This window comes from Phalacrocorax carbo, chromosome 2 (genome assembly GCF_963921805.1).
Source record: "Phalacrocorax carbo chromosome 2, bPhaCar2.1, whole genome shotgun sequence".
Lineage (NCBI taxonomy): Eukaryota > Metazoa > Chordata > Aves > Suliformes > Phalacrocoracidae > Phalacrocorax > Phalacrocorax carbo.
Window position 1 is genome coordinate 20,834,339 of NC_087514.1, and position 20,634 is coordinate 20,854,972.

The 20,634-nt window shown below is 36.9% G+C and overlaps 1 protein-coding gene across 1 annotated transcript in view; it reads left to right on the plus strand.

Annotated features, from left to right (window-relative positions):
• ANGPT1 (angiopoietin 1) overlaps positions 1-20,634 on the plus strand; it is a 172,880-nt gene that overhangs the window by 108,619 nt on the left and 43,627 nt on the right. Inside the window, exons 5-6 of the mRNA XM_064442236.1 lie at positions 625-752; positions 6,270-6,371. Of these exons, the coding sequence (XP_064298306.1) occupies positions 625-752; positions 6,270-6,371 (230 nt within the window). The remainder of the gene's footprint in view (positions 1-624; positions 753-6,269; positions 6,372-20,634) is intronic.

A 20,634-nucleotide genomic window follows, 5' to 3' on the forward strand; every position in this document is an offset into this window, starting at 1 on the left:
GTAGAACTGATTTTTCTTTTTTTCCAATAATTGTATCTAGCAACTTTTATGTATGTAAATATGAAAATCATGAAATAATTATCTGGTAGAAACGTTAACTTAAGCGAACAGCTCCCTTGCCCCAAGCTCTTAGGCTGCTCAAAAGGCAGGACTCATGGAGGAAGGGCACAAGCACTTTCCTTCCTGGTTTCTGTGTTGCTGTCTTAGGTGAACATCTGTCTCAGATAGCAACACTGAACAAGCTTGTCCACCTCCATTTTTCATCTCTGGGGCAATCTTTGGCAACCCCCCAGATACAGCTTGAGTCAAGGGCAGCACCTGCAGCTGCACAGACCTTTGACTCAGAAGGAATGTGCTGTGTTCACCTCTTGGTAGACAGGATGCTCTGCTTAGCTCTTTGTATCATGACTTCTGCTGGTGCCTACTCTGCCGTCTGTCTGAAAGTTTCATGCTAGTTCTTTAATAGAATTTAATAAATGCACTAACTGTGTAAGGACCATAGCACAGTCATTACTGTGTATGTTTAAAAGGAATACAGTGTACAAAAGTGGAATTCCCTGATACAGAAATGCTTAAGATTGCTGCTGTAACTTATATTATCATGGGTTTGTTTTTGTTTTGCAGTTTTGCTAAAGAATGCAAAGAAGGAGGAAGAAAAGCCTTTCAGAGACTGTACAGACATATACCAATCTGGTTTTAACAAAAGTGGGGTCTACACTATTTATATTAACAATGTGTCAGAACCTAAAAAGGTAAAGTAAATATTTGTTTTATTTTTTTTATTTCTTAATATGAGATTGCTCTGGCCTTAAAGAATCATTTGGAGCCTTTACTGAAGTTCCCATTCTGCAAAATGTTACAGTGGTAGAAACAACCTGGGCTATATTCAGTCTTGAAAAAAATACAAGAGAGTGAAGAAAATTATAAACTGTATTATTCCAGACATTATTCTTTCTAGCTGATAGAGAATCCTTCCTAAGTTCCAACATACATTCAATAGTTGACTCACTTCCTCCCACTTGGCAAGTTCAGCTGAATCAGACTATCACTATAAATAAATCTGCGATAAAGTTTAGAAGAGTATTAGTCAAGTGCTAAATGAGGAAGCTGATAGGCAGATTATCTGGTAGCACAGGGAAAGAAATAGCAGAATGAGTAGTTTTTAAAGATAAAACTACAAAAATCCTGCTTCTCCTGTAGGGAGCAGGGAAGTGTATTTTTGGCTGTGAAAACCACAACATGCTGAGTATTATCACTGTTTGAAACATAACAAAGCATGTATAATCCTGTTCTTCTCAGAAAAGACCTTTGTGATTTTTTTTTTTTTAATTGATGAAACATTAGTCTGTAAAGGAGACTGACTTTTTGGAAGGCTTTTGGTGCTAAGGTACCTGAGTCAGTTGAAGCTAGGAACATGAGAGAATAACCTAAGCCTAATTTAGATGTGGAGTAATGCTGGCTGTCCCTCTCACTCGGCACTGTTGGGAGCAGCCCCCAACAAGGCTAAGACCTCATTACCTGGGAGAGGAAAATACAGTGGTCTCCAGAAAGTGGGCCAAAGAGGCAGGTGGGGACCACATGTGTCTGGAGAATTTATTCTTACTGCAGTAAAATGCTAACCCAGCAAACAGGAAAAGGCAATAACAAATATTACTGATGTTATTGTCTATAGTAATTTTGTAATGATATTAAGACACATAAAACTTGTTTCTAAACTGAATTTGGTTCTATTAGAGGCCTTTGGAAGCCTGTAGATGTCAAGATGTTATAGTTTACTAAGGAATTAGAGCTTATTAAACCATGAGTAGAACTGGGTGAGAGAGTGCTATAGGCAAAGATCAGTATAACTCTGGTGAATGTGAATGGAAAAATAATTGACATGACATAAAATACATAGACCCCTTTAACCATTACTGAACAGGACAAGAACAATAAAATCAGTTCTGTAGAAGCTGTTCAAAACAGAGATGTAACATCAAAGTCCAAATTGCATTTACAAATTGCCAGTGCTTTTATTAGCCTTATCAAAGTTCATAAACCATCCCCAGAAGCTGGGTTGCAATGAAAAGCAATGGTTACCTGAAAGCACTGTGGTACTGATGCTTCTGGTATATTTACCTTAAACCCATTTCACTGGTAATACAAGGACGGCGACACTATGGAAGCCACCCTATGTTTCTGCTATATCCTTGTTTGCAGACACTATGATCAGTCAGTGCAGCACAGCTCAGCTGATATTGCATTATTTTTTCCTGGAGGCTTCCTGTTTTAGCAAGGAAATTGGAGGGGCAGTGGGGGGTGGGGGGAGAGAGTGTTGAGGGTGTTTCTGCTACCACCTGTTTCTGTCTTACCCTAGCGATGACACAGCAAGAGCTGATCCCAGGCATGTGAGGAGTGTGATTGCTTTAACAGCTGTTTTTTTCAGACATTAAGGTTGTATTAGCAGTCTGCGTGGTAGTGCTGTGCAGAGATAGCTGAACTAACTCCAGCTGAGATAGCTTCAAAATCACATCAGTGCAGCACTGTGCCAAAACTAATTAGCCGAGGGGTAGCACCACGCTGGTACAGATTGCTCTGGGACCCAAGGTAATATCCTGATAGGTACTCCATGGAGACGTATCTGCTTGCTTAAAGCCAGCTTAGTTATCTGGATTACCACAATGCAATGCACTACTCTGACATGTCTAAAGAGGCCTAATATATTGTTACCTTCTGTAATAGTTGCAGCCACTGGCAACTGTCTCATTTATAGTAATTTTATACTTCAGGTCACAAAATACACCTTCATTTCACTTTATATTTCACTTTATATTTCCTAAGAGATACTTACTAGAATCCTGACATTCAATAAAAAATATCCCTTTGTCATACAAAAATATACCTTCATTTCATTTTATATTTCCTAAGAGATACTTACTAGGATCCTGACATTCAGTAAAAAATATCCCTTTGTCACATATACAAATGTTACTGTTGATTCTAGTTTTTTGCTGGTTTTACCTTCACATATTCACAGAAAATTATCCTCCGAGCTTACAGCTCCATACCATTTATATGCCTCATTTTTATATGCTTACAAATTTAGATTGCAATTTTTCTTTCATGTTCCTAGCTTCAACAGTTCATTTCTTTAGTTCATTGGTCTTCCAACCTGCATTAAAAATTTGTGATTAATTTCTGTTTAAAAGGGTCTTAATACCATTCCGTATTTTTGTGATGGGAAGAGAAAAAGATAGTCCTTATTTTGATGTCTGTGTGCCTGTGCAATGCCTGATGGTATTGACAAATGATTGTCCCTAGGCCATAGCGAGAGCAAAGGCAAGAAGAGTCCTCTCAGTCTCCTGCCGAGGTGGGGTAAGCTACGGGGAAGCAGAGGCTGCTGATGAGCAAAGGAGCAGTGGGAGTGAGGTTGTCACCGTTTTGGAGCTGAAGGAACCATGTCACCTTGAGGAGCTGAAGTAGGCCAGGTGGACTGGTCTGAGCACACACAGAACCTCTGTATTTCCCCTTGGATCAATGTATTGGACTCTCTGACTGTTTCCTCTAATGTCCTTACAGGCATGACTTCTACCAACTTCTGGGTGCACTGCACTGAAAGAGTAATGTTATTAATTGCTAGTAGGGTCTATATATCTGGGCCTTTATTGCTGTGCAAAAGCAATTGCCACCAAGTGAGCTTTCACTCCTTCCCTCTACATTCTGCCTGTGGACTGCCTACCAAATCGGTGTCGATGGTGTGTCCGAGCACATCTGCCAGAATTTTAACCCATTAAATATATGCTAACCTCATATACTGTGCAGACTGTCATTACCTTCAGGCTTGGTTTCTGCATAGGAGATACACGTTCCCTGAATCTCAAATGGCTGGTCTTGAGCTTGTTGCTTCATGCCAACAATGTAGACTTGTGATGTCTTAGTGCACATGCACTTAAAATGCAGTATGTGGTAATCCCTCTCTTTTTGTTTACTTTAAAATTGGGCTAATCTCTAAAAGATTATTATGAAGTTTATAATAATTTGAGTATTTTTACCCATGCATTTAAGGACGGTCAAGAGTGCAATGCTTTGGATACTCTTTTAATCTAAATCAGGTTATTTTATTGACAATGAACTCAGAATCCAAAGATGCATGCAAATTCAAAGTCACTTTTCTTCATGCTTTTATCTTCTGGTAGAGGGTTAAATATCAGAACATGTTAAAAGGTGTTTAATGGCTGAGTGCCTTGACCTTGTCTGGGACAGAAGCCAGTCCAGGACATTTGTTGGCTAGAGCTATGCACAATGAACATCTATAATAAGCTTGGCACTCCTGTTAATACGGCAGGTGTTTGTGTCTACCACCATGGAAATTGCCAGACCACACAATGATGGCTAGTGAATAATGTGCTGCTGTAAATATTTTTTTCACTGTGCAGTTTTCTCTTTTAATTTGCGATGTTATTCAGAAAACATAAAAGTCTTTTTATAGGCATTTTATTATATTTTAATATGAAAAGTCCATCATTTGTTTGTGCATGTCTTTAAAATGAGTAGTCTTAATACAGTTGAGGATTTAATGCTTTAAAAATTGGCAGTGGATTAATGGGAGCTTGAAATATAAAGAAAGCAAATCCATCATTTAGAAATTCTCACTGTAAATCAGACTAAAGAAATTAAATCCTGTAGATAAATGTTTTGACTCACAGTGTCTTCCCTGAAAGAAGAATAGGGCCAAAATGTTTGTCTAGCAAATTGTGGGTTTCTTGTGGTTACCCTAGATCAAGTTCACATGTTTGCACTGTTCAGTATTCTGTTTCCTTCCTGTACCTACACAGGGACTTCACTCAGCATGCCTGGAGCAAATTAAAACAAAAGCACTTGCACAGGATTACTATGACAATGCTTATGAGTAGGAAAGAGATGGAATTGATTTGCCTGAGGGTGGAATATAGTTCTCTAGTTAACTGAAGGATGAATTTTTATTTAACTGAATTGCATAGTAACCTTAAATTTGACAAAGCAACTTAAAGCTTTAAATTACCGACCAGTGCTGAATGGATTTGGTCTTGTTGATGTGAATGCCAGAAGCTAAGCCGATGGGTACCACCTCTTCACCCTTCTTACATATTGACATCTAACTTAGAAAGAAGGATATAACTATTCAAGAGTACAGATAAATGAAATTTAGGATAGTTGCAGTGCCAATATGGCATGGATGAGTACACAAGAATGAAAATCAGGAAAATTTCCTTGACTAAGTAGCACTGAGAAACTTAGTTGGATCTTAAAATCAAGTGTCATACAAAAATAAGAATAAAAACTAATACTATCACTTGCAACATACCAAGAAATGTGAATGGATAAGCAGTATTTGCATTTTTTAATAAATTATATTCTACATTTTTGAAAGGATAATGGAAGAAGAATGAAAAATGACTGAAAATTAAATATCAATTTTGATTATTATATGGATTATTTAAGATTGTTAACAGATTTCAGCTGACACAATATCCTAGGATCAAGCTTCAGCAAAATTGTCAAATTGTTAGATTATCCTTAATATGCAGAATCACAGTATCTAAGTTAGAATTTTATTAGTGCAATGATGGCAGGATATGATCTTACATGTTCAGTATAGGTCTTAACTTCTGAGCCTGTCCCACAGACCTCTGCTCTGGAGCCTGTTCCTGACTATTTCCTATGTCAACTTAAGGCAGCTTAGACTGAGATCAACTGTTTCTGTTTTGGGACACTGCCTGGCACACTGTAGGTAAAACATTACAACACAGAGAAAAACAGAATAATCTAATCTGTGCTACATTTTGGACTACTTGAATGGGTATTTTCTGTAAGAATTCCTGAAGGTTCTTTCTTAGGCAGAATGGCACTCTGCTAAAAGCTATAGAAAACATTATTATCACTGAGAGAGATGCTTGTTTGTTAAGAGGAATAGAGTGATTTCAGGGACACTGCAGAGAAAATAGGAGGGAGAATGAGAATGGAGGGAATGTGAAGAGGAAAGCTGAGGATGCAGAGGGGGATGATGGGCAGATGTTCTTGGCTAATGTGCTGAAAGAACAGGAGACTTTGCTGGGAGAATTACACTGAATGTAAAAGAACTCCGGTTGCAATCAAGCAATTGAGGATATCATTGAGGGCATAGGGCATGAATCCATCGACAAACAGGCTTCCTTAGTTCTGTTATTCAAAAACATTTTTCCCCCTAAGATGAGAGGATTCCAGTGCAAGTTTGTTTTATTGTTTTTCAATATTTTTTTTTTACTGCATAGGTCTTTTGCAATATGGAAATTGCTGGAGGAGGATGGACGGTTATACAGCACCGAGAAGATGGGAGTCTGGATTTTCAGAAAAGCTGGAAAGAATACAAAATGGTATGGTGAAAATGTGGAATAGCTGTACCATCCATAGAAGTTTTAGATTTCAGATAGTACTTCTTATTATCTTAAGCAAATAGTTCTACCTATAGTGATGTGGTATAGTCCTGCAGTCTTTTATGAGCTACCTTTTGTCATGTCTGTTACTTTCTAAAATCGTAATACCCTTTTTACTCAATTAGTTGAGTATTATTTCCCATGACTTAGGGTTTCTTTGAGATCAGTTGCTGTATGAGTCAGGCTGAGGCATATGCACTAAAGAATGTTGCTGTCTGTCCCTCTGAAGTTTTGACTTGCTTTTACATGAAAGGGTGATAGGCATGTGATGATGTTCCTAATGCATGGATGATTTCAGCTGAGGGGAACTCCTTCAGAACTTGGAGCATTTCAGATAGGAATGAAAAGTTTTACTGGGGTTGATCCCAAGTCATACAATTACTCTGTCAATCAAGCCAAGGTACTGGAAATGTTGATACTTTGAATAGGATTAAAAGAAAATAAATAACTTACTAAATTACAGATGACATTACTTCAGCAGACTATTCTCCCTTTGCCAACTCAAAAAAATATTACTCCAATCTAAATAACTTCTGAGTTTTTTCATTCTCTGCCTGATCAAACTTTCTGATGGAGCTCCTTTCTCTGAGTCCCTGAGGACTGGCTTGGGTTTCAGTGACATTCCCAGTGAAGTTTTCAGAACTGTGTTATCAGCCAGGAAGAGGAAATCTTTTTTTTCCAACCGTTTTCAAAAAGCACTAAATGAAGAGAGCATTTAAAATACTTAAAAATAAAAGCAAGTTCAGTTCAGTAAAAAATTCTATGGGAAAAAGTTATGTTATAGAATTTACCATTTAAGAAGTAAATGCAATATCAGGTTATTGAATAAAAATGTCATTTTGGATTTTATGGATTTTTGTTTAATATTTTTATATTACTGTAAAATATAAATTATAGGAGTAAAACCTAACTATTTGGGTCAGACCTCTGTTACTTTGGATAACCAGAGGATGTAATCTGTTTCATAATATGCATGAAATAAAAATAATATTAAAATGACAAATAGATATTTTTCAATGAATTCAAAAAATTGGAAGTTTTTATAGAATTCATAAAGTTTTAATTTAGCAGGAAACTTGAAAACTGTTTTGCTCCATTTTGGTTCAGAATCAAATAAAATATAAAACATTAATTTATTTTGGGGAAACCAAAAATTGAAGATTCTACCAGTTCTACTTATGAGGAAATTAGAATTTATATGTGTAACCTAACTAATTCTCTGCACATGGGGCTCTTAAATTTATACATACCATATGAATTATTGAGATTTATTCAGTTTTTCTCTCCTGTGCTTTTTCTTAGACCATTTAATAAAAACAGCCCTTCTTTTTAAAGTTTTCCCATGTGGCCTTTTTTCATATATATGCCTTCACTTAGTCAAACATTGTCCTCAAATTTTCCTTTACAACAGTGTAAGCCTGTTCAGGATTAGATTACTTTGGTTTTGTCTAGTTCAAGCAGTCTGAATTAATTTTGCTTCCCTTTAGCAATGCCGTAGTATTCTAAGAGATCATTTACTTCTACCAAATATAAAGCATCTGTTTGGGACTTTTACTGGTAGCTATCCTATAAGTAAATTAAAAGAAAAGATGTGATTTAGGTTTGTCTCTGCTTCTGTGAACCATTTCACCGAAGTAACTAGCTTAGGCCCCCTTCTGTGATTATATTACATGACCAAATGTTGGATGATAGAGGCTGGTGGATGCTCTGTGGATTAGTGGAATATGTGACAGTGCCTGAACTTCAAGGCAAGGACACCATTAACTTAATTCCCTCATTCTTCAGAGAGGGTGCACAGTGTGTATGGGACCACATCCACCCATCTCTCTCTTTCCTTTGTGTTTCTTCCAGTGGAAACGGAGTAGTGTGGTGGGGAACACAATGGTACTTGGTTTTACTTGGAGTGGTTGAACTTAACATATGTCAGCTCAGGCCACCAACCAGTGGTACTGCTAGTGCCCTCACAAGTTATTGGCTCTTTCAGTTTTAGGAGGCCACTGAACATTTTCTCTGACTTTAAGCTGAGTTCCTTACAGCAGGTACCTTGGAAAGGGTGCACATGGAGTACTCTCTGCAAAGCTGAGTGACAGCACTGCTGTGTTACAGGAGTCACCTGGTACCAACTCACCCTGCAGACAAACTTTGAGGCAATCATTGTCTTTGATTCAGTATACATGGAAGTACTTCAATTCCTGTTCTATATGTTTTCCAGGTACCAACACAGGAAACAGGCTGAGAGAGAGATAAAGTAGCCATAAATATTTTGAAAGTAGGAAATATACAATTCCATCCATACATAAATTGCCACAGATACTACAGTAAGAGTTGTACTAACTTTTTCTCCTTGTTCTTTTGGCTCCATTTCCGTTGGTCCAATCTCCACTCTGGAAAATATAGTTACACTTTCTTTTGTACCTAAAACAATAGGTAACAAATACAAAACCTCTTACGCAAAGTTATTGTTATGCAAGGTTGGTTATGCCATCTTCCTCCTCAGTGGCACATGTGCTTACCAGTATTGTTCAGTTTTGTTATTAATCCTGTGCCGTGCAGTGTAATTTGTGCCTTTGCTTTTAAGAACTCATTTCTGGCTATGAAATATCTTGGGCCATCTCAGTTTTGTACATTCAAACTGAGATGGCCCAAGAGATGGTGGACTCACCATCCCTGGAGGTGTTCAAAAAACATGTAGACGTGGCACTTCGGGACATGGTTTAGGAGACATGGTAGTGTTGGGTTGACAGTTGGACTTGATGGTCCTAGACGTCTTTTCTAACCTTAATGATTCTATGATTCTATGATCTCTCCCATCAGTTCTTTCACATTTTGCAATGGATTGTCCATTATACTATTTGTTGATTATCAGAAAAATTAGAAGTGGAGCAACAAATAATTTCTTTAACACCAGTAGCTAAGATGACCCTGAAGCAGGTTTCAAACATTTTTCATATTTTCTTGCCTGAGGATGGCATGTAAAACAGTATTAGAATTTTGACATCTAGAAGGAGAATATATTTTAAAGACTATTGCTTACCATCTGCAAACCTGAGTCACTTTTAGAAGGGGGGTTTCTACGAAGTTACTTTCTAAGACATAGTTTCTGGCATTTATTAGACAGTCATTAGCGATAATCAAATCCAAGCAAATTATTAGCTCATGTGCTAACTTGGCTATCAAGACTTCTTGCTCAAATTCCAGCTTTTCAATTCTTGGATGAATGCACCTTTCCTAGTCACTGTCTCCATTTTTGCCAAATTAGGTGATGGAGTATTGGATTCCCTATTCTCTAGCCTTTTAGAATGTCTGGTTTAATAATTCCCATGAATTTCACAGAAGTTATTCCACACTCAATAGACCAACATTCACTATCAGTTTCCTAGGGGGGCTTCTTGGGGGTCAAGTCTATTGGGGGCTTCCTCAGACCTTTAAAATTATTTTCTTGCTTTCTGTCATTGGAGAAAGACTCTCAATAGGTATTTGAAATTATGTGCCTTGGCCAGGCCACAACAATCCTTTTCTTAGCCAGGTTTTTTTCCTGCATGTCAGGATTTAATTGTAGTGCATGCTTTAATTGCTACAGTATTATTTTTTTCCTTCCTCTCATGAAAGCAAGCTATCAATTTTTTAATCATTCATAATGTCATGAGCTAGATTAGGATCACTTGTACATATTAGACTCACAGCTGAACATCTAAGTTTTATATCAACCACCTCCTATCTTCCTGACCTGCAGCTGGTTTTCCTTTTAGTTCTTTGAGGCAAGAATGAAGTGCAGCAGTAAATTCCACGCCCCCTTAATCTCATGTTCCTGATTAACATGTAAAAGTGCAACACCAGTTCAGTGCTTAAAACAAGTCTGCTGCCAACTTAACTCATCACTAGCACTTGTGTATGCCTGAAAAGCACATCTATAAAACCACTTCCATTCCTGTTGGGGTTTCTTCTTTTTCTTTTCTCCTTAAAGCTGTCAGGTTATATTGATAGCTAGCTCCATAGTGCCAATACAGTATGATGCCAGAGCAGGATAATTTATGCTTTTCCGCGGCTTAAATTCTGCAGCACACTGAGAGCGGGACCATGGAGGTGGTTACAAGAACTTTCTCAGGAAACATTTCTGGATGCAATTCTAGTGGACATTTACATTACGTTATCTTGAATAATCTGACTTTCCTCTGAGCTTCAGTAAATTATAACTCGTATAACAAGTCTGGTGATCCGTATCTTCTGCTCACCCACAAGACAGCTGAACACCTCGTCAGACTTTGATTTCTTTCTAGGCATGACGTTTTGACTCTTTTTGGTATACTTCCTACAGTTCACCTCTGAGTAAGCTTTAGTTTTGACGTAGGTCCCACTCATTTCCTGGAAGACCTTCTAGTTTGTGACAATCAGGTTGCTGGTCACCTCATGTTTTCACCTTACCAGTCCTTGCAAGTCCTACAGACTGCAGTTGTGTATTTGGGCATCTAGACCTACCTGAATTATTCATAACAGAGCTACTGTTCCAACAAAGATTTTATTTCTTAATACCATCTTTCAGTTCATTCTGAAAACTTCCAGATGATACGTATGCTTAATTTTTATTTGCAAAGTGTCCAGCTCCTGGTTAGAAGGTTGTCTCCTAATTCCTTTTATGGTCTTCATCTTACTTTAATTTTTCATGTGAAAGTTTCAGTTCCAGTTGTCAGTTTTATCATCATTCTTTCTGCCCACCTTTCCTGTCTCTAAACTCTGACTTTTTTTGTTTGATACTGCTTCAGTAGCAATCCTAACTTCCATATTTTTTCTTTTTCAGAATAGGTTCTTAGCACAATTAGCATTGTGTTTGACCCTGAGCAAAAAGGCAAAAACTCAAGCTGTGGTACTGTTCCCTTTTGGAACATTGACTGATGGTGGATATTTCTCTGAAGCAGTTTTGTCCATTTACAAAGGTTGTCCAGATTCTTTTTGCTCTCCAAATATTTGAAGGATCAAACACCTACAGACAGAGCTCCAACCCCTTCCAGTCACGTTGGATTATTATATACATCATTTTCTTTTTCAAGTGAGAGGCTGCCTGCATAAAAAGCCATGCACAAGGCACAGTTTTAAATTGTTTGTGTAAGCTTCATGATTCTTGTTCCCCTATTTTAGAGGAAAACAACTTCAGATGTGCTTTTTTTAAACAAAAATTACATAAACCATATGGCTTGGCTCAGGAGAATGTCCTTGACAGAAAAAAATGAATTTGTTCATAATTTGAATTATTATGTTGTGGAAAAAATATCTTTCATAATTCTTGGTGTTAAACCTAGCAATTCTGAATAATCCTTGTCTGGATTATAAGTATTTAAGCTGTTAGACTTTGATATGGCCACAAAATATTCACACTTCTTGCATTCACAGTAGTCTGATATCATTGATACATTTGCCGTATTCCCGTGTTCTTTAAAAGAGAACTCAAATACTATTGAACAGCTCTGAAGATGGTAACTGCTCTTTCTGCGACTATTCCACATTAAATGAGTTTGTCAAAAGTTCATTTTTTTGGATCCTTGTTCATGCTAATTTTTTCCCTTTACACTAAAGGAAAGAGCTTGCTGGGAGTTAAAAGCATATGATGAAGCTCCCCAGGATCACGGGATGTCAAGTACTGAAATGACTGTTGGAACTAACTTCACTTAATTTCTGTTAGTGAGATTTAGAAAAATGCTGCTGTAGTTTACATGAATTAAAACTCATCAGCTTTTCAGATAATGATTTGTAATTTTGATGGGAATTTAAAATTAGGAAACCTTTATTGTCATGTAAAAAATGTACATACATATACTAGCTAGAGATTCCTAGCTACCAACAGGCCTTTGTTTTTATGACAGCAAGAGATTTCCTCCATTGATTTTGGCTTGAGCTATGTTCAAGTCATCTATTTTTTGGTCACAAACAGTAACCCAAAGAAATGTAAGCAAAGCAACAAAATATTGCACTTAATGTACATGTGGTCAGATACATAAACCTTAGAAATGTGATTGTTGACTGATCTCTTATAGACATAAATTTTCATCTTGATTGTTATTAGCCCCAATTTGTTTGGCTATGAAGGATCACCCCAAGGGCAAAGATATACAGGTGCTCCTGATAATTAGTTAATTGGATTTTATAATAAGAACCTATGTCTTCCTTCCAGTGAGAATTTTTGTGTTTCCTTGTTTTGCTCAGGAGGCATCCAGTGGATAGGGATCCTGACCTATTTGACTGAGTTCCTTCCTCTCAGCTCCTAGGCCATACCTGTACTAGCACATTGAACAGGGCCATGGCCCGTGGTGAACACAGGCTCGTAACATATGGGTGAAGCCCATAATGGCTTCACATTCTTTCCCTGCCAGTAGCATGAAGAATTTTATAAAGTGCCTTGAAATATCAGCATGATCCTTCCTGAAAAAATTAAGTGTCTGAGGACAGGATGGACCTGTGAGAAAGGCAAGAACTAGGGAATGCATGTCCTTGGAAAAGGCAGAAGGCATGTTGCTTCTGGACTGTAAACAAATGAGGCAGGTTGGGAGTGGTGGTGGTGCTGAATTATTATGTTGATTGAATAAGCTTATAAGAGTGAGTTATAAGTACAAGGGGATAAAAAAGGCACACTTCAGACAGGAATAATTTTGTAACCTTTAGTCACAAATACATTTCTTATGATCGTACACTTCAAAGTCATAAGTTGCTTACATTTGAAAAAAATAATTTACTTCAAGGACTGGGATAGATGACATGGACGTCATTTGTTTCTTTCAAACATCTACCAAGTGATTTAGATATAAGGAAATTATTTTTGTTGACTGGAATGTGTATTAAGATATTGTGTGAATAACGCCTTTCATAGAGACTTGCGGTAAAGAATGAGATGTCACAGTAGTTTAAAGTCACTTTTGACTGCAACTGTTACTCAGCTAATTGTCACTTTCATCAGAGTTATAAAAAGAGCCAGCATGTTCTTTGCTTCTCCTGAGGTCTAAATCCAGCATGTCCGATGGAGGTAGACATGATATCAAAGTGGTAAGAGACCGTATTTAGTTTTATGAAAACATGCTCATGAAACTATTCTGGTCCTGACCAAGGCTACAGTGTGCATTTCAACAGTATGATCTAAGGGAGAAAGAATGAAACAATATTTGTTTCAGAGGGCTCTGGATCACTAGATTGGGCACCAGAGAAGATGTTACTACACAAGGAAGCATTTTCTTTATTTCAGGGAATATTTTTGGATGTAAAATTAAACACAATTTTGTGTTGGAGCACAGTTGTGTTTTAAATGTGTTATACTCAGCACAGTCTTCCCTACAGAAACATTACTGGATAACATTAGTTTCAAGTGTTGTGTTGACACATGGCTATATACTTGTGCCCACTCTGCCACCGGTGCTTCAATCTAACACCATTAATGTATACTGATAAGACTCATGTGGTCTTCCAAAGGCTGTTAATATAACCATGTAAGGTATTCCTTACATGTAAGATTTAATAAATTTTACATAATGATATCACTATTCAGTTTAATTACACTAACAGCCTGTAGCACAGCACCATGAGAAAGACTAAAGTTGTTAAAGAAACTTTCTAACCAAAAGATGGAAATGCTATTTTACAAGAGCCAGATGAGATTTTGAGAGGTGTTTTTTTTAAATTAATGATTTGACCATTCAGTAGAATTGTAGCAGAGGTCCTCCCAAATGAAAGTTGTGTCCTTTCATCATGAAAATGCTTCCTCTTCAGGGAAGAGCATCTCCTGCCTGATCTGTTCCATTTGTGACTCACTGGAGCAGCCCATCACTTTGGGGCTCTGTCAAATCAGCATTCTAACTCTTTGACTCTGGTGTCAGTCATCTTCTATTCTTGTTCAGCTATTTGATGTAGCATCTGAGCCCAAGCAAGAGAGAAAACAGAAACCCATAAATCTGATGGTCGGGGTATTTAGACAGATTATGGGGCTGAGATTGAAGTTCCTGTTCAAACTCACATACAGATGGTTTGGCTGTTGGTCTTTCCTGTAGCATCTATGCTCCTAGTGATGTGCATCTTCGCTATTTGGGATGAATCGGTGTCTTTTGAAAAGAAAAGAGAATTAAGTCCTACCTCCAAAAGTTCTTTTTTTTTTTGCCTGAAGTGACACAAAAGTACTTTTTTTTAGATTCTTTTTAATTTTGCATTTTTAGCCCTAAACCATACAATTTATTTCTTTGCAAAGGACAAACCAGAAAGTTCTCTTAAGCTCCCTGTTCACCTTTCTTAGAAAACAAAAATTGAGTTTTCTTTTCTTCAAAACATACCCACCTCCCTGGGATGCACTTACTAGGAGCCACATTAAGTGTCTGTATATTCCCAGGATCCATTTGTCCTAGAGTGAAGAAGGTGGTTTGGGAGAGAAGGCCTCAATGTAATTTGTCGCAGTAGGAAATACTCTCCTGTTTTCAGGTAAACAGTAAGGAAGTTAAATTGAAATCCAGGCCTGAGGAAGATGCACTTATTGTTTTATATGGGTCCCTGTAGGAAACAGCTGTTTGGGGTGCATTGCCTAGCCAGAGGTAACGTTTGTGTAAGGTTTGCACCTTAACATGGATTCTGTCACTCTGATGATTCTTCATCAGAAAGTCTGCTACTACTGATGCTGTGTGTGTTTGAGAAGAAAACAGGAAAAAGTGAACCTAACTTCTTTATGTTCACTAATATATTTGGTCTAGAATGAAGTGCAACAGCCTGAATTGCTGCAGGATAGGAACAAGATTTTGAGGCACACTTTTCAAACTCAGAATTACTATGCAAACATTTAATTCTTTTTCTAAACTGACAATAACTTAGGCTTTGTTTTAGTCTTTGGAAAAAGTACCTCTGGCTTCAATCTAAACATATTTTTAAAACTTGCCACCAAGTATTTGTTAGTATTTCAGAGAAATAATTCTCAATATTTAGCATTATTTTCCCATTTTAAGTTAACATTATTTAACACATTTGTTCTCTGAGGAAATTTAAGTCATTTCTATAGACCACATCTCTATTTCAAATAATGCAATGAATAATTCAAAATGACAGAAATGAAGAAGTATACTGACCTTCTTAGAAATTATCTTCTTAAACAAAATCCATTCCACATTCTCAGCTAAGGCAAAAGGAGCTGAATATTCTTTATGGCTTCTGGGAAGACACTGCTGCTGTGAAACACTGAATTATTATCTTCTTTATTCAGTGAATTGTCTGACAGGAGATGAACCCATAGGATATATTGACTGTGTCTGGTTTCAATTTTGTTTTGTCTATAAAAAGTCAAAGCTTCCTATGAGCATTATCAGACAAAATAAATAAAGTAAGAGAGATAATTGTTTAATGAACTTGGAGTAACATGATTCAAGCAGAATACCCCCACAGATTTTGCCAAAGCTAATAAAACTCTTTTGCACCCTACTTATTATTTTTGAATAAGTATCAACTTTGTAAATTCTTAAGGTCGTTTTAAAAACCAATATTGAATTCCATGTCTTTATACTCATGACTGCTTTAGTAGTTTTGACTCTGTTAATCACCATGCAGTTGGAAATGAGGTGATGTAGAACCTGGATGTCATCTAGGATAAATGTTATCAAATCATATACTTTTGTTTGTGATTCCTGATTCTAAGTGCTTTAATGCATACAAAAGAATAACAAATTACTATTTATTTATATTTTTACATAACAGTTGAGCACTCTGCCAATTTACACAATTTACTATATAGTTATAGGGATAGAGAACCAGAAGGCTCCTTTGCTTTGTCCTGGTACATAAATGGAATCAAAACTGTCAGTGAGGTTCTATATCGTGGCATTTCTTTGCCCTGAAAACAGGCGTTATCCTGTCTGCAAGAACAGTCTATTCTAAACGTTGTACAAAATGTTACCTGATTATTCCTTGATTAAAAAATAACCCTATTTTACTAATTGGTTGTGATATTTTTATCTTTTTAATTGACTTATTTCAGATCAAACTTTGCGAAAATATGATCTTAATGCAATTTCCAGCAGCAAAAATATAAATGTTTTCTGTTTGTGAAAAATAAAATGCAACATTAAAACAATCTATGCTAGGTCAGTGCAAAGATTTGTGTGTCCTGTCTGTGGCTAGTAGTGGACAGTGGACAGTTAAGAAAGCTTATTATTACATTATTACATTATGACAATGTAAGCATATTTCCCTTCCTATGTTCTCCTAACTTCCATAGAGTGCTAATGAGGAAAATGTAAGAGAACTCTGAAAACTTTTGGAAATTTCTTACCTTTCCTATTATATTAAGCACTCTTTTGGGAACTTAAATCCTCTGATTTGCTAGTCATCCCAAAATGTTATGTAAATTTCAAAGGAAAAGCAAAATTTAAAGTTTAAAGAATTAATCCTTTTGCTTGGAAATATATAATGAACAGAATATAGAAAGCTAATGACAAAATAGTTTTTCTTAGTCATTTAAAATGCAATTTTGGAACAGTGCTTACAACCCACTGGGTTTCAGAGGGACTTAAAATGTAGTTAACTACAAACACATTCATGAAATACAGATGTTCCTTTCCCTAGTAGATTGATAGTTGAGGATGAATTGGATTACCTCACATACCTCCTTGAGTTTAAGTACAAAACTTTAACATAAGTAATTCTGGAAGTATTTGCTATGGCAATATGAATGAAAAAAAACCCAAGTATGTTGACAGAATACATATGCACTGGGAAACAAACACTTTTAATGATAGCTATGGATCTGGAATAGGTGACTCCTAATGTTAACTTTTAAGATTTATAACTATGTCCTAAGGCATTCTCAAAACCAAACTCCTTGTCCATAAAAGATGACAACCACAGTCTAAGGCAAGGCTGAAGACATCTTATCACTTGGGTCCCTACAGATTTAAGCAGCAGTATAAACATAAATGTTCTGTTAACTAAAATGCTTGGATTTCATGACTGAATTTTCATTACTGAACAATTACTGAATTGTCTCATGAACAGCAAAATTAATAAGGTCTGCATTTCTGTGGATTTTTGTCCTGTGTTCTGCATAAAAACCCCATTCTCTACTAATAATCTCCTGAATCCCTATTATTTTCTAAGATGCTTTGTGGCGATAGCTTGAGTTCCCCTTTTATGTTCCTCAGATCTCTCCCAGATGTCTAAGAGTCCTCCAGAGCAATACATGCTCAGGATCTGAGCTTGGCTGGCCAGTCTGTGCCTGTTGATAGGCAATTGGAATAGGCAACCGCTGAGCTTCTGCTTCAGCATTTCTCCCAGCTGCAACTCATCCTAGGCCCCAATTCTCCTGAAACCTTGTTGAACTTCAAGTTTGTGTGATTTCTATCCCAACCTCAGAAGTATTCAAAAAGTATTACACAAAAATAAAGGACAAGTGGACATAACAATTGCACAAGCTTATTTACTTCAGTTTTCTGGCTGAAGAAAAAAAGGAAAAAGATTTTTTATTTCAGGGTAAAATTCTGAAATGCATTTTGAAGGCTGAAGATCTTGAAGACAAACCAAAAGAACCTGGCATAATAATTTCTTTGCCAACCTCAGTGTTGGGAATGGAAATGAAAAGCTAAATTATATTTTTCAGGTTTTTTTGGCTGCCAATATATCATTCTTTTCTGCACACAAAAGCTTACGTATCTTGTCAAAGTAGTAGTGTTCTTGTAGCACCAACAGTCTAAGATATAAACAAGGAAAGCTGTGTAGTTATTAAGTCAGCCAAAGTATCTGGAAAAACCAGCAAGCATTCAAGTCTTTCTTCAGGTCTGAAATAGGGGAAGTAAACAGCAGACTAAATACAGGTTGGAAACCATTGAGTTTGGCATAATAAAATTATGCTTGAAGAAATTGTTCCCAACTCTGTGCTTAACCAAAATATACTGCTCCTCTCTGTTTTAGATCTATGAAAGGTTTGAGTGCCTGTTTGTTTGTTTATTTCTTTTTCCAGCCCTATTAGGTGTTTAATAAAATACACTACTTTTCTTTAGGAACAATCCTTGCTTCAAAGATATGTTTTATATTCCACTTACTTCCTTGGTTTTCCTTTCATAAGAGCAAGGAGTTTGTTTAAAAAGAAGTTGCTCCTGAGAAGAAAAAAAAAAAAAGGAATCATGCTCAGTCTAGGCATTTCTAAGCTGAGTTTCAGTATTGTAGCTCCTTATAATAGGATTCACTTTTTCATAACTAATGTGGTGGCTCTCCTCATAATTTTTTATATTCTTTTTTATATTCCTTCTGCTCCCTTTAGCCGCAACTTCATTTCCTCTGGTCAGGAGAGCAAACCACTTAGTGATAGATTTTCATCTTAGTGTAATAACACATATGAAAAGGGAGAAGGAAGTGTAAATGTAAAGAAGAAAAATTATTATTATTTCAGAATAATTATATATGGTGTCTGGAGTTTATATAGAACACATATGGGAACACATAATGTTAAAAAGCCACATGTATTACATCCTGAATAGGCTGTAATCTAAATAAGATAAGACAAACATAATTCAACAGAGCCACAGTTCAAAGGGGAGTCCCCTCAGCTTGCCAGCAGTGGGAAAAAGGCAGAAAAGTTTTCCTTGAAAATCTTCTTTTAAAGGGAGACAGCTGATAAGAATAGTAATATATCTTCTGTGAATAAGAAACCATGTAGACTGTAAAGAAATGTACTTTGGGTGGTATACAAACACCTATGCTCCAACTTCTGCCTTCTGTATTTTAGGGAGTCAAACTGCCTGTTAGGTAGTTGCCGCAGAGCATGTTTTCACTTCCTCTGAGACAAGTGGCAATGACCACTAGTGAAAGACAATGTTAGAGACAAACCACTGACTGCCCTGGTATGCCACTGACAAAGCTGATAGAACAGGAGAGACCATGTGTGACCATCACAGGGCAGAGAGACAAGGCAAGGAGATGGAGGGATCAATGGAACAGATAGAAAGCGGTGAAAACTGCTGAAGGGTATGTCAGCTGTAGACAGGGTTTATGCAGGTAAGGAACAAGTTTTTTATTTTAGGAAGTATGTATGAAACCAAATATGCATGTGAACGCTATCAAAGCAATAGGTGAGATACAGAAGCATCATCATGGGAAAGCTTGAGGAGCAGGAGCTCACACTGGAAGACTGATGTAGTCAAAGCAAGATTTCACCAGTGTTAGCTACATCCAGAAATCATCTACTTGAGAAGGAGGATATAATGAAATAATGTATAGGAAAGGAAAAGCCACCTAATAGCATCATCCCACATTTTAGTTTGAGTCTTCTCTGAGACTCACCACAGGCTACTGAATTTCAATTCTTGCAGACTAAGCACTATGTTCATGGATATCACTTCATGGTCTCCGAGCCAAAAGGCAGACATCCTTATTCAAAACATAAACTTGTATACTCAGCTCAGCATAGCCAAATGGCATGTCTTCTCAGCCTCTAGTATCCATGAGCACCAAATATCTGCTCAGGTAGACTAGTTAAAATGAAAATGACTCCTGAGTAGAGTGGTTTCTAATGTAATTCCCTGTAGGAACAACAAAAAAATCTGTCCATTTTATACTTTTGTTTGATCCAGTCATAAACTTGTAATCTTTTAAATTTTTTAAATAAAGGTTCTTCAGAAGTTTGCAACTGGTATACCTATGCATGTCCCTAGTGGAGTATTAGCTGCGCTGCAGCTTCACTCAGCTGCCACGTTGCTGCTGGGGGGGCAGGATTTCATCCTCAGTATACCCAACTAGTTAGGGCTGGAGCCAGGGCAATGCAATAAAGAACAAAAGAGACAGGGCTGTACCTTCAGTGTTTTAATCTCACATTAGTGGTGACTGAAAAATCATATAGAGAAGATTGATTTCTTGCCAATGAGTCTCATGGACACATTTCCCATTACCTAACTTCTAGTCCCAAGGAAGTATCTTAATTTTACACCCCCACCCCCACCCCCCTTTAAAATATATGTGCTTTCTGGAAATGTTCAAACCTATTCTTGAAAATTACATTGACTTAATCAATGGCAGATCACATGGTTTAATTCATGATCTGAAACTGAGAGCGAATGTTTAAACACCATGATAGGGAGTGAATACAGAAAGTAACTTCCTATAATGAATGACAAAGGAAAATATTTGCGATGGGACACAGTCTAATCTATTCCAAAACCAGGATTGTTTTATTGTTTATTTCTTTCCTGTATTTGGCAGTCACAGCTTA